This window comes from Urocitellus parryii, chromosome 10 (assembly GCF_045843805.1).
Source record: "Urocitellus parryii isolate mUroPar1 chromosome 10, mUroPar1.hap1, whole genome shotgun sequence".
Classification (NCBI taxonomy): Eukaryota; Metazoa; Chordata; class Mammalia; order Rodentia; family Sciuridae; genus Urocitellus; species Urocitellus parryii.
This window is the reverse complement of record NC_135540.1, coordinates 138,046,084-138,066,806: the sequence shown is the minus strand read 5'-3', so window position 1 is coordinate 138,066,806 and position 20,723 is coordinate 138,046,084. Positions and strand designations below refer to the sequence as shown.

Genomic DNA, 20,723 nt, shown 5'->3' with positions numbered 1-20,723 from the left:
ACATCTCTCTGCCCCCAGGACATCAGCAGAGGGAGAGTGGAAAAGAGGCAAAGGAAAACTTAGATCCTTAGAACAAGGGGGGTTCCCAGGGCAGCCAGCTCCCACCCTATGGTTGTTCAGAAGCTTTGCAAAGGTCTCTCCCTTCAGGTAAACTCAGGTGTGGCTTCTTATAAATTACCCCAAATTCTCTTCTCACATTTATTGGTCTTAACATGTAGAAAAATCCTAGGGTTTTAGGAGCTCTGAACCAGGAATAGGGATAAAGGTCCAAATAGAGTATATACCTCTGACTATATCACTTCCCATTTGCCCATGGCTCTGATTTAGGTTTAGAGGCATAAATTTGGTTTCAGATGTACTGGCCTTAATGTTCAGGGCAACACAATGATATCTGAAGAAATGTTTAGTCGTTGGCAGTGGATTTCTACGTATAGACCCTTTGCATGGGTGCACACAAAGTACGTTAAAAGAGAAATAATTGGAACAAATATACATACATTAAGGCTGTTCCCACAACCATTCCTTCAATAAAATGTCATTTCCATTTAGCACACCAGCAAACTGACCTTCTGAAAGGGTTAATCAGAGTTGCCTAATATTACCCAGATTTTAAGTGAAGATGCCAACATTTAAAACCCAGTTTTCTTACTGAGTAGAAAATAAACAGATAAATAGAGAAAAGAAATGTAAATCACAGCTGAATTGGATACTTGAAGTGCAAATCAGAACTAGGTACAGTCTTTAATTGTGTGGAAAATGTAAATTGCTACTAAAGATAGAACTTCCAAATTAAAGACAGTGGAAATAGAATCTGCCATGCATTCTCTTTTGAATTCTGTATACAGCTTTTAATATCCAGTGTTAAATGCCTCAGTAGCATTCTTTGATGCTTGACAAATTGTCTAAGAGGCGTGATGGGTCTGCCAGGGTTTGTGCTTTCCTAACATGAAGTTGACCCCAACCCACAATCTGTTCAAAGGGTATCTTTCCTCACATGGTTTGGTTGAGCTATAATAAAATTCAGAGGAAGCAGCACTGGAATATATACTTGCATCCTATTTATGGATCAAATAGATCTATGCAAAATCATTTCATCACCATCACATATAATCAAAAGATGGGATTGCAAATAATTTATCACCTTAGGTCAAAGTAGGCCCAAGGAATTATGGTAACGATGTCTTATATTTGCATAATGAACCTTCATATTATGAAAGCTTATACCTATATTAATCTCCCATTTTAAATATGACCAAAGATCTATCAAAGAGGTGTTATGTCCATTTTCCTGGGTTGGCATTGTTGAAGCAATATAATATGACAATCCTTTCCCTAAGCAACACTTTACACTTTTGTTTGGGCCTTTTAGAACACTCCGGCCCCAGCCAGCTACCATATAAACCACAAGTCTGCCACACTGTGACGTTGGCCACAACTTCAAGTTGGCCACATAGCAAGAGAGAGGGAGAGAGAGAGAATGGTGCCTGGTCTCTACCCAGGCATTGCAGTCATCTCAATGTGGGCACCAAATGGGATTAAAGAAGACACCTTGGGCATCTTCCCAGTTCAACCTTCTGATGACTTCCACCTTAGCCACCATCTGACCATAACTGGACGAACCCCAAGTATTCCTGCCATCTGTGCCTACTAATTCTCAGAAACTTAGGAGATAATAAATTCTTTCTTTAAACCATCACGCTTTGGAATGGTTTGGTACACAGGCATATGTAACTGGTACAACAGGTCTGCTAAAGTTTTATTGGTTTTCCTCCCACACCCAAAACACTGCTAAATAGGGATCATAAGTGTAGTCAGCAACTCCCAGCAGAGAAGCATGTGAGGCACGGGTTTGTGCAGTCAGCACGGGTCTTCCCTTGGGAAGCCAGTAAATAGACCACAAATACATAGCTATGCAGTGTGGTCATGTGATTTCCAAGTTGGAAAAATCTAGAAGTATATAAGACAAAATATTGACAATTGTTATCCCTGAATAATCTTAAGGGAAGACTGGTTATTATACAATGGAAATGTATTCCTGGATAACAAAAGCCTTTAATTCTGTTCTTTTTGAAGTAAGATTTATAGACTCTGAGCATCAGCCAAGAGGGATGGGCTAGTAAATAGACTTAAGTCTCTATATTACTAGCATATTTTCTAAACAAATTACATCAAATTTAACAGTTTAAACTAGCATGCATCTATCTCCTCAGTTTCCATGGATTGGGGGTCCAGGTATGCCCCAGCTCTGTTTTTCATTTCTCCAAGGACCAATCAAGGCTTCAGCCAAATTATTCCTCATCAGGAACTCTGGGTTCTGTCCATGCTTGCAGGTTGTTGGAAAAATTTAGTCCTTTGCCATGTCACCCTCTCCCAGGCCTCTTTCACACGGCAAGTGATACCTCCAAAGCCAGTAGGGCATCTCTCTCTCTAATCTGCTAACATGAAGTCTGTTTACACATTAATGTAGCCACATCCCATTGCCTTTGCCATATTAAATCCTAACCAAGAGAGTGGCTATCCCACCTTCATCTCATATGCCTCCACATTCAAGGGGAGGAAGCTCACTCAACAAGATGTATATAACAGGAGGCAGGTATTTTGGGGACCATCCACGAATTCTGCCTACCACAGTCTTTGGCTGATACTTAGCCTGGGTTGCTGATTTCCATCTTTACCTCTTTGTGTTCTTACTCTTTCCATGGATAGATATGTTAAAAAAGAGTTTCTCTTCTTCATTGAAAGGCAGGGCAGCCTGGAGGTTAAGTATGCTAGCTACCAGGAGACTACTCGGGGAACATTTCTAGCTCTGTCATTTACTAGCTATGACTCTGGACATAGGTTTGTGCTTTGGTTTTCTCATCCATACAAGAAGGCTAAGGTAGTAATAGTCTCAGTGGTGAATATGAGATTGCATAAGCTGGTGGTATCCACCTCACTCATCTGCCTCCTAGTCAGTATTCAGCTCTTTACCCCTTTACCCTCTGTAGAAGATGACACATGAAGAAGAGCTTACCAGGAACCACAGACAGTTACAGCGCAGCAGAAGAGAGTTTATAAAATGATGATCTCTTATACTTGAACCTTGTCCATGATCCATATTTGGACTCAAAGGATTTTTGTTAAAAAGGAGTTATTATTCCAGTTTTCCAGAAAGGTACTAAAAGTTCAGAGAAGTTCATAAACTGTCCAAGTTCATGTGGCCATGAAAAAGGTTGAACTCCATTTCAATAAGCTTTTCCACTGCTGTGACTAAAACACCCAACTAGGACAATTGTAGAGGAGGAAAAGTTTATTCAGGGGCTCAGTTTCAGAGGTCACAGTCTATAGATAGCTGGCCCCATTCCTTGGGGCTGGAGGTGAGGCAGAACAACATGGCAGAAAAATGTGGTAGAGGGAGATAGCTCACATGATGATCAGAAGCAGAGAGACTCCACTCTCCAGACATAAAATATACACCCCAAATCCAGGCCCCCAGTTTCTACTTTCTCCAGCTTCACCCGACCCACCTTCAGTTACCACTCAGTTAATCCAGTCAGTGGGATTATTTCAAGGACTGGGACAAGACTCATAATCCAGTCATTTCTCCTCTAAACCTTCTTGCATTGTCTCACCCAGAGCTTATGGGGGACACTTCACATCCAAACCATAACAAGCTAAATTTCTAAATCCAGGTCTTCTTAATCCAAGGTCAGTGAGAAACCAACATAAGAAAGTGATAATAGATGTATTTCTCAAGACACCAGGTTGTAGAGCTGAGATCCATGGAAGGAAGTGAGGGGGATGTAGGCTTCGGTACAGGAAGTCTGAATTTCAGTAGCCCACGTTGGTGATAAATGGGTTGTCTTAGAAAACACTGAACTATCCATTAGCTATACATTTAAGGGGAGACTGCAAAGTATGGCATGGTGGAAAGAAATTGGTCATTTGGATGATTTACTTAGTAAATAAATATTTGTAACTCTATGCCAAGTGTTGCACTATTTGCTAGCAGTATGATAAGCAACCATGTGGAATTTGGATGGATTATTTCCCCAGGGGTTTTGTGAGTACTGAATAAGAGAGCATGTTGGAAAGTACCTACCAGTACCTGGGTCAGAAAAAGTATTCCCAGGAAGAGGCGAGGTCCTGAGACTGGGAGGAGGTAGACAGGATTTTCACATTAGATTGACAGCTAGACTAGAGTATCATTCAATCCACAAATAAGTACTTTCTACTTACTCTTGAAGCTACTTTCCATCTAGCCAGACACTATGCGAGGTGCCAGGAGGTAGCGATCCAAGGAAGACAAGTCCTTGTGCTAGTTCCAGGTGAAGTACATAGCCAGAAGAGAGAGATGCCATACCCTATATTACAAGATGGAGCAAGGCATCTGTATTTGTGGGATCAGAAATATTTCATGAAGTTGAAGTCAATATTGGACATTGATGCATTGATACTATTTTAATAGTCAGCTTATTGGTTAACAATTTCCTCTACTATTATATTTAATACTTCTATATGCCAGCCAATAAAACAGCCTTATTTTATGCTGTCTCATTGAATTGAAAGGGTTGTAATCCTCAGCACAGGTTTTTCTGTGCAGAAGCAAGATTAGACTGTTCATGCACCAACCGCACTCCCCACACTCCCAGTTAGACCCTACTCTCAAACCACCCCCAGAAGAGGGGTCATCATTTTCCAGACATCTCCAAGTAAGGCTGCTCCTACTAAAGGACAGCCTTAAAAAATAGCTTGGGATGAGCCATTAGTAGCCAAACCTGTTACACATAGGATAGGAGCACTACCCTGCAAGTCGGATCTGAATGGGGCAGGATCAGCTATAGTCATAGAGTGAAGTGTCGGGGAGGTCACAAAAGCAAAAGGGATCTCTGCTGACTTGTTCATAACCAGCTTTTTTGTAGGGGGGAGGGTACCAGGGGTTGAATTCAGGGGCACTAGGTCGCTGAGCTACACCCCCAGCCTTATTTTGTATTTTATTTAGAGACAGGATCTCACAGACTTGCTTCCCCTTCCTCGCTTTTGCTGAGACTGGCTTTGAATTCGCCATTCTCCTGCCTCAGCCTCCAAAGCCACCAGGATTATAGGCGTGCACCACCACACCCAGCTTCAAAATTAGTTTTGATCTGTCTCCCAAAGTCCCTAAATTCTCTTAACCACTCAGCCACATCACATATGTGGCAAAGGTATGGTTTATCAGATCTTTTTCTCATTGAATTTTTCCCCAAACAGAATGAAACATCAACCCATTTTTACAAAAATGGAGAATTAGCTTAAGGCCACAGGACCAAGACCTGGCTTTTTGGCTCTGATTATTTTTCTCTTCCTTTGTCAAACGAGGAATTGGGGGAAATGGAGCCAAGACCTTGATATCTGAGGAGCCCAGGCTACTTCGTTTATCAAACTACTCAGTCAAGCCACTCAACTGAATGATACCTTAAGTCTGACTCCTGTCTCCTGTGGCTCACTGGGGAGCCTGCTCTGGCCTTTCTCTCAAACTCAGGTCTCCTAAGTGAACTTCTGCTAGCAGGAACATGTTCTATCAGCTCCCTGTGGCACTGAATCACAGCCAGTGTTTGCTCAAAGGGAACCCTGGCACCCCCATCTGTCTGTCTCACATACCAGATTCCCACAGTTCCCTTGACAACCCTGCCCTGCGGACAGACCCAGGACCCTGGAGAAGATTCCAGAGGTAACAAGAAAGGACCCTGTCATCACCTGTAAACCCTTCTGTTGTGGGCCAGGCTACATGGGCCTAGATTTGGTCATTACCAAACAGACTCCATCTTACCCTGAGACCCCACATCACGTAAAACTGCTTCTTCCCTGGGAAAGCCCTGCCTCTCTACCCATCAACAGTCGCTTAGCTTAGCGTGTTTGGCAACACAAAATGGCAATTCTTATACAATGTAAAATAGTTCTCTCTTTGGTTCCCATTTTTCTTGGACAGTGTACCCTGTCAGAGACTGGTTTGCCTAGATGTTGGTAACCATTCTTTAACTTGGCCTCAACTAGGGACGTTTTGACCCACTCGCTCTTCTGCTTATGGTTTTAGATCTCATGAGATTTGTTTATGGTTTTGAATCATAGCGACAGCCACTTATGATTAATATGGTTTGGGACTATAAAAGGTATACTCTGACCCCAGGAGGGGGGTCAAAGGGTGTAGACTTGGCTGTCAGTTGGTGGATCCAGACCCCCGGCTGGTGAATAAAGTTTCCGTCTCCTGCTCTAAGATTGACTTGGTGATTTATTGCAATCTCGCCATAACACTTCCATGTCTGAATTTGACTTTTCTCCTCTGTAAAATTAGTGCACCATATCCTACTCATCAGAGGTGTTATGTGAGTTAGGAGCAACACATTTAAAATACCAAGTACATAGCAGGTGTGTAATAAATGATAGTTATTTTTATGCAACACACCTGCACAGGAGCCAAAGATACACGGGTGCATGATAAATAATCTTCCAACACCTCAGCCTTTGGAAAGCAGCTGTTGAGGCCACAAGTGCCTGATAGGTAGTGGCTGCTCAGGGGATACAACGCATTCCCACTTGGCATGCCCGCTGGATAAGCCTCTCCCTGCACCCTCCCACCTTTTCCTCTCCCCACTGTTGATTCCTCAAGCTGTCCTTATCCCCAAATCCAGTTCAGATGACAACATTGCTTTCCATCTTTCTGACCCCACAGACATTCCTCCCCAAAACCTTCCTATAAAAGGGCAGGGGCTTCGAGGCCCACGAGTAACTCTAGGTCATAGCTCTACCATGTGCCCTTTGGGGACATTCTTCATTTCTTACTATTTCTGAGAAGCACTGGTGGAGCAGTACCTGCCATGTCTCACCTCTGTGATCCTCCACGCCCACATGTCCCATCACTGGACCCGTCTTTCCTTGGAGCAGGCAATATTCCTTTCCTTCTAGAAACATGATTTGCAGGCAGGACCTTTTCTTATAGCTCTGCTTACTCCCCTGTTTTAATGGGGCTCGTTGATTCCTTCCAGGGATGTGGCTGAATTATCATGTGCGCATTGCACTGCCCTGTCTGTACACAGCTCAGTGACATTTTTCTTGCCCTCCTGGCTTCCTTTTCCTCTTGATAAAACCCTAAATAGTTAGTGACAATTAATTCTGTTATGCTTCTTTTTTATATCCACGCTTGGTTCATAATAGGGGCTCAAAAGAAAAATAAAATTTTAATGAGTGGTGGTGACCTCTGACCCCACCCCAGAGGCAACAGGCCTGTGCTGCCCTCACCTCCTTTCAGCGGACAACAGTCTACAGGATAGCGGAGGCAGCTGTGCGCAATGCCACATCTCTTTTCCCCAAACTAGCCAATTTGCAGCCTGAGAGCGGTGCTAACAGAATTGCAGCAGTCTCTGATTCCTGGAGGAAGGATGGGGCAAGCACTGTCCTGAGCCAGGAGCACAAGTGCCATGTATCTTTCCAATCCCGAGCTAAGCCTTTGTTAAGCTGGTCTCTGGAAGGAGCTTTCATGAAAGCCTCCAGACTGCCCATGGGCTTTGGTAGAGGCAGGAACCTCACTCCCTCCAGTTGGCAACTGGCTCTGTTAACAGAATTGATATTAGGCAGGCTCAGGAGGAACCAAATGTCATTTGGCTTCTGAGACTTTGCATTTTGGACCTACCAGAATAGGCCTGGGTCTACTGTGGTATCCTCTGAATGTGACAGTGCTCATATGAGATCGAAACACCTGGGGTCTGAAGTTTGAGTTTCTTATTCCTGTTCCTTCCCCATGATTAGCAGGTTGAATCAAAAGTGGATAGAACTGCTACTGGGAACCTCCACCCTTTGCTCATGATAGATAGACATGCTCGAACAGTCTCTTAGTTAAGACTCTACCTCCAGGCCAGAAGTTTCACCACTTTACACTGGGTCACTCCTGCTTTCCACTACGCCAGGTCCAGCAGCTTGTTCATGTCCCTAGTTGTGGTTCTGTCTTCTTCTATTCCTGGCTGTGACAGTCCAGGCTTCAATCACACCATCCTCCCTAGGAAATGGGTATCTGTGGGTGGTGTGCAAAGACCATCCTCTTCAGAATCAGAGATTCTCAGGGGAGAGTTTTCTCCCAGTCACTACTGTCCTGGATAGCCTTGGGAGCTTGATTTCACCTTTTTTGGCCCACTCATTTCTTTAGTTCTTAAATGAATGTGATCAAAGCAAAATCCATCAATGTGTTACAGAGGAAAGTACTCTGGGTATTGCCTCATACAAGTCCATGGGAAGTTCTGCTACAAATATTCCTATTATTCCCTCTGGGGAGATGGTATTTTAATGGCAGCCTTAATGGGTTCTGAAGAGGAAGGCTCTCTTTCTGCAGCCTGTGCACGGCCTGGGGTGGAGCATGGGCCATGCTAAGGTCAGGTCAGGCAGGAGCTGCTGAAACACAACCAGGATGACTCACTTCCCCGATAAGGCTGCTGAGAAAAATGCAGGCTCCTTCTTGCCCTTCCTCTAGCAGGGGCACACCTCTCAGGGCGGAAGGCTTTTGGCACCAGAAAAAAAAAAAAAATGTCAGGTCAAGTCAGGAAGAGCTAACCACCTCTGAATCTGAGCTTTTCCTCTTGAGCTTATAAACAGTAGGTATTAATAAATACATACATAAATAAACAACCTATACTTTAGCTGTAACTGAACTCCAAGCCCTGGCTTATAATCAATGTGACCCTGGCCACATTCCTCATGTTCTTGAGACTATTCCCTCCTTTTGAACTTGCCATAATAATTCCCTCATATTGAAGGTACTTTGGGAAGATTCTCTGAGTTTTGGGTATAGTGATTGATTAATAATGCCTATTTTTCTTCTTTTCCTTAAGAATAAACCATGTCCCAGAAAGGGATTTATTTTGCTTGTCTTTTCTCTCTTCATCTAATGAATATGTTTCCAAATTCATAAAAAAATTATTCAACCTATTTAATTGTAAAAATCTGGCTGATTGAGGAGGGCATGAGAAATCTAAGGGTCTTAGCAGGCTCCCCACCCCAGCAGCATGCCTATTCAGGGGACAGAAGTGAAACTCACTCTGGAAGCAGGTGCAGGGGCTTCCTCATGTCTGTCCCCCAAAATGTACTCTTTCACTTCTCAACTTCAACCCATGGTGGTTTAAAATTTCTTTCACATTCAGAACTCCATATCTGGAGGTGATTTTAGAACATACCCATATTTAGGTCTCAGTGAGTGTGGGATACATGTTCATAACTGCAAATTGATATTTTAGGAAATAGATAAGGCAAAGACTATACCTTTAGTCAGATTTTCACAGAATCTACAGAATGGAGACAGACACAGATTTGACAATTTTGTTTTCTATTCCAAGTAGCTTTCTGGAGGTCAGTTGTCACCCGGGGCCAAGTACACAGCCCCAAGACCATTTTGAAAGCCAAGGATTTAATCCTGTTTATTGTAGGTTTTGCCCAATGATGAGATCAGAAATATGTGCAAACACCCTTTGAGGCAAAGCTGGATGATAGGGATCTTCTTGCCAGTTATTCCCTGCTTCTCCATCCTTAATATCACCTTATCCACTTTGTACATAGGGTTAAAATTCACATTCAGGCTGATGTTGGGAGTGGGTAAAAGTGCCAACTCCAAAAATAATAGGGAATCTCAATGAAGATACATCTTACAATGCAAGTAGGAAAAAAAAATAAAGCTGATGACCACAGTGAAACATTAAAAATTAAAAGAACCAAACAGAAAGGAGAGGAGGGAAAGAGGACCATAATAGCCATGAAGACATTTTTTTTTTCCCAAGTAACAGAAGAATATAGATTCTGCAATGAATGCAACACAGATAACTCTTCTGAGTTGGGGGCAAGTTAATTATATTCAAGAAAAGACATCATTTCCAGAAAAATCTATTTTTTTTTTCAGTGAAATAGTTTAGTTCCTTCATATAGAGACATATTACACAATGTTAACAACCATGAAAAACAATACAAAATGCCCTCCATTTAACAAGTAGAAAAATATAACTAGTATATATGGCAATTGTGAATCTAATACTGTACAGAAGTAATTTATGGATTTTTACAAATAAATTATAGCTTAAATGCCCTTTTAAAACTCTTTTTCCCTCTAGATGTACAACCAGAAGTTACAATTGGAAAGGCTCTGAGCCTAGCTTACTGCCAATCAGTGCCAGTCAAATGTCCTGCCCACCAGCTCGAAGAATTTCTTATTTGGCTCGTGGAAATATTCGTGCAGTTTGTTGAGTAGTTTGGGGTCGACCTGGGGGTGAGCCCGGCCTTTGGACTCATGTAAGCAGCGGTCCCGGCCACTGTCCCTCAGACAGTAAAAGCCCTTGGTTTTGTTAAAGTAGAAGTTCGAGGCGTTGATCTGGGGCGACAGCTTCAGGAACCTCTCGACCTTCTGGATCTCGGGGAAGGGGTTCCTGATGAGGCGGTCGCCGTCCACGATGTGGATGTGGCGCAGCGGGAAGAAGCGCAGCCAGTTCTGCATGTGCACGTGGTAGAGGCTGCGGTTGAGCGCCTTGTAGTCCACGTTGAGCCGGCCGTCCCGCAGCAGGAACTCCTCGATGGACGGGTAGGGCTTGCGCTTCTGCATGTGGTTGTAGAACACTTGGGTGTAGTCTGACAGCACGCGCTCCGACGGGTCTCGCAGGATGAGCAGCAGCCGGATGGAAGGGTTCATGCTGTGGACTCTCTCAGGCACTTTGGGCGACGTGAAGTAGGCGGGGGTCTTTTCCACCGTGAGCTGGTGCGGGGAGGAGAAGGGCATCTGGCTGAGGTACCAGCCCAGGCCGTGGCTGTAATGCTCCTCCCAGTCGAAGAAGTGCACCTCGTTCTCTGCGGCTGCCACGTCGGGGTGCAGGCTGAGCATCTCCAGCAGTGCGCGGGTGCCGCCCTTGCGCACTCCGATGATGATGGTCTGCGGCAGCTGCTGGGCAGAGCCGTTGGTGGCCCCGCTGTCTTGCATGTCATCCCGGAGGGTGCCTGCTTTCCGCAGGAGCTCCTGCTGATTGGGCTCCATCCCGGAGGCCGCAGGGCGGGAAGGCACCAGCTGCGGCTGTGTCACCAGCAGCACCGCGCCCAGTAGTAGCGCGGCCATGCTGGACACCACGGTGGCTTCACTGGGCCCCGCACCGCTGGGTCATGAAGCTCTCAGCAGGGAATGCCTCCTAGTCAGTGGTGCATGAGCGTCCCAGGCTGCCAATTACTAAAGAGGAAAGGGAAAATATTAACCCCCAATAAACACAGGGATAATCCAGGTGACAACTGTAGACCTGGGTGCTATATCCACCTCCCCAGGACTCTCTCTCTTTCTGTATCCTGTAAAGCAGGGGGTGGCAGACATTCTCAGTAAAAGCCTAGAGAGTAAATATTTTCGGCTCTGGGGGACATATGGTCTCTAAGGCAACTCCAGTTCCAACTGTGCTGTTACCCATCTAAAGCAACAAAAGAATAGACAAAGGAATGGGTGTGGATGGACTCCAACCAAACTTTCTCTATGGATGCTGAAATTCCAATATTAAATATTATTCATATTACTATTATTCTCTTTTATTTGTTTTCTTTTTGCAACCACTTACATGTTTGGCTTGCTAGCCCCACCCAAACAGGACCAGACTTGCCCCCACCAGCCATAATTTGCCAACCTCTGCTATAAAGAAAAGAGTTGGAAAAATCCTTTGGACTTCAGCAAACGTCAGTGAAATATCTAGCACCTGGCAGCCCCTCCTGGCACAGGGGCAGATGGTGCAGAAGCAGTCTTTGTTTCTGCATCCCACCTCCCCAGTAAGGGGCTCCTAATTTAATAGGGCAGATGAACCCATGTCCAAGACTGAGTCCCAGCTCTTCCCCCAGCACCCGGTCCTTGCCATGGCCTCTTTGTGGAGCAGGGTGCTTCTCAGCAACTTGATTCTGGCTTGGACCGTGGTACCATGTGAACAGACATGACAACATCCAGACCAAACCCTTTCTCAAGAGCTTTGCATCCAGCATTTGTGACATCACCATGAGAAGAAAGTGATCTGGCCAACTGCTGATCTCAAGGGAAGGTGAGAGATTCGTGCAGCAGAGTGGCCCCGCAAGTCCACTGTGTACAGCACAAATGTCCTGGTTCCTGAGAGAGAATATGTGATTGTGGTTTTGAATCACGGAGTCTGGGCTGGTGTGCTTTGCGGATGAATCTGTCAAATGATAACAGGTGCAACCTGACTCCAGGCAGCAGGGTGCTGTATGTTATGATGGGAGTTCTGTGGGGTTCTGTGAGGACACCTGTTCTTTCATTTGCCTGAAACAACTGGGAAAGTCTGCAGAGAAAAGGAAATGTTTGAAGTAGGCCCAGAGGGATTAAAAAGGTGAGGCTACCAGAAAGAGCAAACGGCCTTCTTGTGTACCAGGCTTTACAATACATAAAGTGGCTCACGGTTGTCTCAGATGATTGTCATCACAACACTCCAGCGTAAGAGAGGAAACCAGGAAAACTGTCACCACCACTGCGTAGATACAAGGCCTGTCTAAGGACACAAATATTTCATCTTTTTCAAAATTCAGAGCCTAAATTCAAAACTCTAATGCAGGGTTCTCTTTCCACCAACTGCCTCTCCTCTGCCAAATGTCTCCTATGTTGGGATTTATCACATTCAGACAATAAAGTCCCTTAAGGTCACAGAGACTGTGGGGCTAGAAGCTAAGGGTCCCAAATGTGGACAAGCGTCAAGGGATGATGCTTTCTATACAACAACCTGTGTGAACTCTCCCCAAAGGGAGATTGGAAGCTTTCATATAAGTTACTCCTGTTTAAACACGTTAAGGGAAGAGTTGGAGGCAGGCCCAGCAAGGGGACTATAGGGTTCAGAAAGCCAGTAAAACTCTTCTGCACCAAGAGGATCCCTCAGGTTTAAAACTCACTTCATTGGTTTAAAACATTATCAGACTGTATAAACAAAGAACAAATCCCGGGCTTCCCTTTGGATGATCAAGCCAGTTGATGTATCTGTCTCAGGTACAGGGTTATAGGCTTTGGAAAACATATTGAAAGTGAGCAGTGACTAGTTGGACACAGAGAACCACACACAGAACATGGGAGAAGGGACCATCAGCCACAAAATTCTTTAGGGGAAATAGTCTCTAGGGAGGGACGACAAAGCAGCAGGTGTTTCTAGTTTGGTTCAGCTACTGGGATGAGCTGCATGCAATGGGTCCTTTGCTTTACTCAGCTGAAAGTCTCAGACTGTTTCAAATTTCACTTCCTTCTCAGTGTTCATGTGGGTCAACCAAACGGGACCAGTTGTGTTTGCTCTTTACATGTTTGGGGGTGTGTACGTATACCTGTGTCTGTGGGCGCGCGCACACTGGCAATTGGTGGGAGAGGGCAAAGTGAGGGAGGCAGTAGCTCCTATGCGCTAGAGAGCAGCCTCTGTGTAGTAGGCCCTGTTGGCCCCTCTCTTAGTTCTGCATCCAGACTCAGGAAGCAATGGGATGCGAATTATTCAACACCTATGGGACAGAGGCAGCGGCCAGAGCTGAAATTTATATTATCTGACTCTTTATATTGGTGCTCTTTCCACGCTAACACCAGGCATTCTCGTCAGCAGAGTGTGCATCTGGGATTTCTCCCTAAAGGGGAATTGCCAGCAGACAGCAGAGAAGAAACTAAATATAGTTTGTCCTTTATTAAAAAAAAAAACAAAAAAAACTGGGCAGTTAGTAGTTCAAAATCTCCTGGTTTCTGCTTTAACGCTTTCCAAAAATGAATTTACTTATGTCTAGTTGTTTTTCATTCCAAAAATATTTGAGGTGTGTGGGAAAAAATTCAGCTAATGTCCTATATATGTACATGAAATAAATATAAACATGTACACACACATACGCAGGGCTCTCGACACAGCTATAGATACATGTTTAATAAGTCTTTGATGTGTGTATAAAACTATATATGTATGCAGCACGTCTAAATATAACATATATTCATTAACACATGTGACATATTAACATATGTAATGGAGTAAATATGCATAAACAGTAGCCACTGGGAGTTAATTTCTTGTCGTGGTTTGATAGTTGGACTTCCTAGTGACACACACAGAATTTCCGGGCCTTTTCATGACATTCTCAGGCCAGGAAAGATCTTCAAGTTCAGGTGAGCCATCAGCCCATATCTAGGCCACTTGGACCTTGACATGGGATTTCAAACCTCAAAGCAGAAAACAGTCCTTAGTCCTTGCTTTTCATTTCATTGTTGAGGAGGCCCCGAGGTGACTTGCCCACAGTCATGGAGACTCTCTGGGCCTAGAACTTTTGGGTCCTGGACTCTAACCCTATAGTTTGGAGGCCACTGTCTCCCAAGAAAATGGTCTTAAGGTAAAATGATGACAGCGTTTTGGGGGTCCCAAAGAAGAAAAGCCCAACAACGTACCCAGCAGTGACAATGCCTCAGCCACCAACACACTGGGTACATGCATCAGGTGTTGAACACATCCATTTGTTCTTTTCAGTAGAGGGGTCTGAGGGAAGCACACGGGCTGTGCCATCAGAGTCCTGGCTCTAGTTTTGATTTTAGTGAAAGCAACTTAGCCTCTCTCAGTTTCTTCATCTTTTAAATGATAACGTTTCCACCACCCTCCAATTATTACTCTATCTAAGGGTGAAATAAGATAAAATGTACCAGGGCTGTCCAACAAAAATATAGTGTGAGCTACATCTGCACTTGTAAATTTTCAAAGAGCCACATCAAAAGCCAACTAATGTATTTTTGGTAACCCAAGATATCCAAATGCCATTGCTCTGACATACAAGCTCTATAAACAATGAAGAAGCTGTTATGCATCCTTTGGTACTAAGCCTTGAACACCAAGTGTGTGTATCTCTCCCCTCACTGCTCACCCCAGGTCCACGTGACATGCAGCAACTGAGGTGCAGGGCACAGAGGGCAGTGGGCACAGCCGTGCTCTTCATCTGAAAGCTCTCTCATCATAGTGAGATGCTCTCCCCTCTCACAGAGGAGGAGCTCTTGAGCAGAACAAGGACCAAGAAAGTGAGTGTGCACTTGCAAAGAGCAGAGATCCATGTACTATTCCCCCACAAGGAATGAGCCAGGTAATACTGAACACCAGCCACTTCCTGAAATTTGGGAGACCATAGCTGCTAAGGGCTTGGAGACAGAGTGCTCCACGGCACCTGGAGTAGGGGCCATGTCCCTTGGCAACTGCAAGGACCACATCTCCCATCTGAGGCATCTGCATTCGGCAGGCCCTGGGCTGGCAGCTCAGCATACCACTATCTTTCTGCTCACTTCACCATGATCCCTCAAGGAAACAATCTTAGGGTCAAAACCAAGGCTCAGAGGAATGAAGTGGTCTGTGGAGGAAGCAATAGGCAGAACTAGGGATCAAACTCAGCATGAGAAGGCACGATGGAGCCTTGCTCCTTGGCAAGGCCTGGGGTTAGTCACCCCTGGGTTTGATTCTCCACCAAGAATCAGGGCATCTGCTTTCTGGTCACTGGGCCTCTTGGTTTTCCTTCAGTCCTCTTGAACATCCACACCTGGCACCAATTCTTGGCTGAAGGGCAGGGTTTCTTTGAAGAGCCAGCCTGGCTAGCACAGGCAAAGGGAACCCTCCTTCCTTTTGCAGAGGGACAATAGGTCCCAAAGGGAGGTCTGGCCACCTCTCTGTTTACTTCCCTTATCAGAGAGGTTGCTTTCTGGGTGTTGCAGTGACAAGCCAGTCCCTGAGTTTCAAGACTTCAAAGGACCCAAGTCCTCTCCATGAGCAGCACAAGATCTTGACTGTGAAGATATTGACCACACACTAGGCAGAGGACCACAGCAGTTTCCAGATGGAGGCTTCCCTTGCCCTTGGAATTCGTTCCAACTTCTTTCCTAGGTTGGAGATGGCTAAAATGGGACCTACCGGACTGCCCCACAGGCCTCAACGTGGTCCTACAGCCAAGCTCTAGCCTAGCGCACCTTTCTGTCCCTATGAGCCCACCAACTGTGGCCATGGAATTTTCTGCTCCCGTGGCTTTCTAAGGCTGACTCTTTCTTGTCATTTGGATTTTATTTCAAACACCAGCTCTCCCTGCAGCATGAGCCTCTCTCTTTTAATCACTTCCTGGCACATCATCCCACATTCTAGTCCTCATATACACATTGCTTGGGGACTGCCTGCACTTAGCACCACACACTGTCACTCTGTTGGTGTTTCGTCTGCCTCTGCTGCATAGCCCAGGGTCTGGTGTGATTTCTGGTACTTAGTACATGCCAGAGGCCCTACTTGCTGCCTGAAGTCTTCCAATACCGTGGACACTTAGGCCAATGACTAGAAGTTACTAGGGAAGGGTTTTAATTTAGCAGAAAGAGAAACTTGACAGTTTATGCAAACTACTTCATCAAGTATTAGCAACTCTTCCCTCCCTAGAGAGTCAAGTGGAAACCAGATGTTGAAAGGAGGACTCCCCACTCCTACTGGTGATTGGACTCAATCACCTGAGAGTCTAGAAAACATTTTAATTAAAAAGGAGGGAAAGCTATGAAATAACCCTTCGAAAATATTTTAATTTTCTCCTTAAGTCTCCTTATTACATAATTCACATCATGACCTAGATTTCAAATGTAATTAACTATAATATATTCTCTTAGTCCCACCACTGGAAAAGATTCGTGGATCAAATGAAGTATGTAGAATATTTCACGAGAGGTAAATTGAATGCACTAGGAACAGAGACACCTGCCATCCCCCTGTCTGCAGGCCAGCTTCTCAGACCCCGACAGGAAGGTGACTTGGCTGGCATGGGCGAAGAACTGTCTATGGTACACAGTGATCAAAACACTCAGCCCAAGTAGTTTATGGGATTTAACAAGAGGTGGAAAGGGAATGATCACTTGCTGAGTATCACTGTGTGCCTGGAGGTAAGGTGATCATTTGCATATAAATTCTCTCTTCTAAGACTTGCCACACTATGGAGAGGTGGCTTTATTTTATGTGGTTAAGTGGTGAAAAGATGGTGAGGAGTAGGGAAAAACAAGAAAGATCAGGTAAGTGTCCTTCCTCTGGGGACCTCAGTGTGCCCCACTATAGAAGGGACTTACGCCTACTTCATCAGGGTGTCATCATGATTAAATAAGGCTACTCATGCCCAGTAGGTAGCTTAGGCCTGGCACATAGTAGGCATTCAACAAACATCAATAGCCTGCCTGGAACCCTGGTAGATAGGGAAGCATGCTACTAAGGTTGCATGACCTCCTCAAGGTCACAGAATCAGGGAGGATCAAAAACAGATTCCATGAGCCATCATCTCCAAAGGCCTTGCCATGCTTGCCCACCCCCCTCAGTGGGGCTGCATCCCTGTGGGCAGTGGGGGAGTGCATTCCACATGGAGCTTACACATAAGCATAAGATAGCAGAAATTAGGGGACCTAAAGTACTGCCGTGAAAAGCTGCTTCCTCCAAGCATCCCATAGTGTCGAGTGATTTAATTTCTGGAATGTACTGAAACCTGAATAAAGACAGCTTCAACAACAGAACTGTCATTTTTTATGCAACTAAACTTCCAGGCAATCAAAAGTGTAAGGTTGTTTGTTCATCTTGAAGAGTCAAAAATGTCTTCACTTTCATCTTTCGTACAATTACTTAATAGCCTGTTGCCATGGTGTCAAATTTTCATCCTTGGCAGGTCATCTCGGAAACTTAGAGACAGGGAAGAGTTGAGCGTGTGCCTGTCAGTCTGCGAAAGGACACTGATATTTCGAGACCTGCATAAATATTTATTTTCTTGAAATTGCCTATACATGACACTCATCAACAGATGTTGACATTCACTGTGGTTTGGACTTATGGTAATCGCTGTGTGGTGGGGTGGAGTGCAAAGAGTTCAGGGTAGGAGAGCAAAGACCCACCACACCTGTTAATACCTTTCCTTGGACCACATTTAATGGCTGGGGGAAATGAAGTGTAATTGGCCCCACTTTCCCCTTGAGAAAGATTGAGCCTCTTGAGATGCAACACTTCCAGGCATTCTATGCCCCCATGAGTCCTGGGTAATGCTGGGGGTACCACATTTGTAAAAGGTTAACTGGATAATGAACATAACTTTCTAGCATGCAAGGATGGAGATGCCTTGGAGACCCCCAAGGGAGGTAGCATGGTATCCTTCCAGAATCAGGAATTTGGAGGCAAAGATTTAATCTCAATGTTGTCTGGGAGCCTCTGAATGCTCCATGGTAAATGGTAAGTATAAAATGCTCCACAGTGTGACCTGATGTCACCTCACAAACACTATACTTCACTTTAGAGAAGACTAGAGCCCCAGGGTTGGGATGAACGGTGCAGAGGGAGGTGACCACAGCTCTGCATGCAGGATACAATAACCTGGCATAGATCCTTCCCAACAGCAGGAGGCACAGAGCAACTTGGAGGTCCATTTAAAAAGGCAGACTTTATTCCAGAAGGACTGGGGAGAGGTTTGAGACTCTGCATTCCTAAGACCTTCACAGGGTAGCTGGAATCCCTAGAATAGGCTTGGAAAGTGGGTGCTTGTGGAAGGGTGTTCTCTGCCTTTTCTTGATTTCTTACTGTGATTGAGATGGTTTGTTTTTTTGATTCCAGGATTAAAAACCACTGTGGTAGACAACACACACAGGGACCTGGCTGATTACAGAGGTAGTATTATGGGAGGACTGGGTTACAGGGGGGGTTTACTGGAATTAGCAGAGGATTTAGAGCCCCAAACCCCAGGCTTGAATCTCAGTCCCATAATTTAAAATCCCCAAGAAAGCCCTGGAACTAGAAGCCTGAGATCAAACACATTGGTCTTATATATTTATGGTGAGGATTAAAATAAACAGTATATACAGGGTACTTCAGATATTGCCATATTGCCTGGCCCGTGGCAAGCCTTCACATGATGGTAGCTATTTTTGTCTCTAAAAAAGAAAAATGCTGCATGGTCTAAATGGGATTCAGGGATGATAATTAGTCAAACGCATTTGTTCACGATCCAAAGTACTGCAGTGACTCAACCAGACAGAGGCTCAAGGAAGAAAGGACAGCGACAATAGAAATTATCCAGGCTCCCTGCTTGTGGAAGGGCACGAAGCAGGTCCTTTATAAATGCCTCCCGAATGAATGCCGCCAGCCAGGTGTGTGCAGTGGCAGGCCCCCACGGGTGGAGGAGGAGGAGGCTGGCTCTCTGAGTGCTTCATCTGCATTGCTGGGGAGAGAAGGCAGCAGTGACCTAAATAAATCCTTCATCAGACGCAGAAACACACTGGCACAGGCAGTGCGTGGCAGAGCTCTGTGACAGGAGGGCGGACAGGGCCTCTCCTATTACTCAGTGCAGCTGAGTGGAAACAGGGCTCTGCGAGCAGAGGGGAGGCTGGGCTGCCTCGGCTCACTCTGGAATGGGTGGCTTCAGCGCTGGCCCAGGTAGGGTTCACCCTGCACCCTCTGCCAGGTGCCATCTCGGCTGCGGAAGCCCCCCTGGGTCACTCATCACTCCACAGGTAGTGAGCACCCACAAACCCTGTGGGTTTCTCCAGAAAGTGACATAAAAGATCCTAGCGGCATGGGAGGCCAAAGGGTCATGTGCCTTCATCTTGTTCTGTCTTATGATTTTGCAGAAAAGGAAACTGAGTTTGGCAAAGAATAGGAACCTCAAAGTCGGGCCTGTGGGGGCTGAGCTGAAGGAAACCAAGGTCTCCTTCCCTCGCCATTGAACTCCGGACACATGGGGATCTGCTCTTCCTGTGAGCTGGCCCCGGGGAAGATGAGAATCAGATAGGTCAGAACCAAAGGGAATTCTTTCTCTGGGATGGTCAGAGGCACAGTGAGGATTTGTTTCATTTCTTCAGTCTATGACACACTGAAAGCTTGGGTCCTGCCAATCCTCAGGCATTAAAACCTTGACCCCACCGTGTGAGGGGATCTGAAGGGGAGAACTTTGGGAGATGGTGAGGTTGACACGAGGTCATGAAGGTGGGGCCCTGGAAAGGACAGGACAGGACCATCGTTCTCTTTCTCTACCGTGTGAAGACAGGGAGAAGGTGGCCATGTGCAAACCAAGGAGGGGACCTCCAGGAACTGAGAATGCCAACACCTTGATCTTGGGCTTCCAGCACCCAGAGTGAGAGGAATAAATGGCAGCTGTTGAGCCAATCTGTCCTGTTCGCTGACAGTGGCCCCGGCTGACTGACACATCACCAGGAGCTAAATAGCAGGGGAGGAAAGAGCTTGTGTGGGTCCCCTTCAGCTGTGTAAACACAGAACTACAGAACTGCCTCCTGGATTCAGGCAGATGACATCCATGTGTGGAGCCAGTTGGCAGGTGGGGACTATGGCAAGGAGCTGCTGCCAACTCTGGCAGAACTTGCTGGAGACCAGAGGCCAGAGGCCAGGGTGGTCTGATCTCTGGATTTTTCAAGATTCAACTAGGGATATCTTTGCAATATGACCTGGTTTTTATTAATGTAATAAGTGGAAAAACAAAGACATGAGACTAAGCTACTCCTCATCACACATAGGGGGATCACTCATTGTTACGAACGAGGCATATACATGGTTTCAAAGACTGTCCTGAGTTCCTGGAGACACAGAGTTGTCCATTCACTGTCCTAAGTGAGAGCCCTGTAATTGGAAGACAGACCTGGAAGGAGCCAAGCCCTGGGTTTCAGAGTAGACACGGATGGAGCTAGGCCAACCAGAGCCCAAGGGGAGAGATGGACCTAGAGGAGCAGGCAGCGC

At 45.5% G+C, this 20,723-nt stretch overlaps 1 protein-coding gene across 1 annotated transcript in view; it reads right to left on the bottom strand.

The window, feature by feature from the left end:
* Positions 1 to 10,071: 10,071 nt before the first annotated feature.
* Positions 10,072 to 20,723, bottom strand: part of Hs3st1 (heparan sulfate-glucosamine 3-sulfotransferase 1) — a 29,604-nt gene continuing 18,952 nt past the window's right edge. The window contains exon 2 of the mRNA XM_026403897.2: positions 10,072 to 11,197. Within this exon, the coding sequence (XP_026259682.2) occupies positions 10,154 to 11,089 (936 nt within the window). The 5' untranslated portion in view covers positions 11,090 to 11,197 and the 3' untranslated portion in view covers positions 10,072 to 10,153. The remainder of the gene's footprint in view (positions 11,198 to 20,723) is intronic.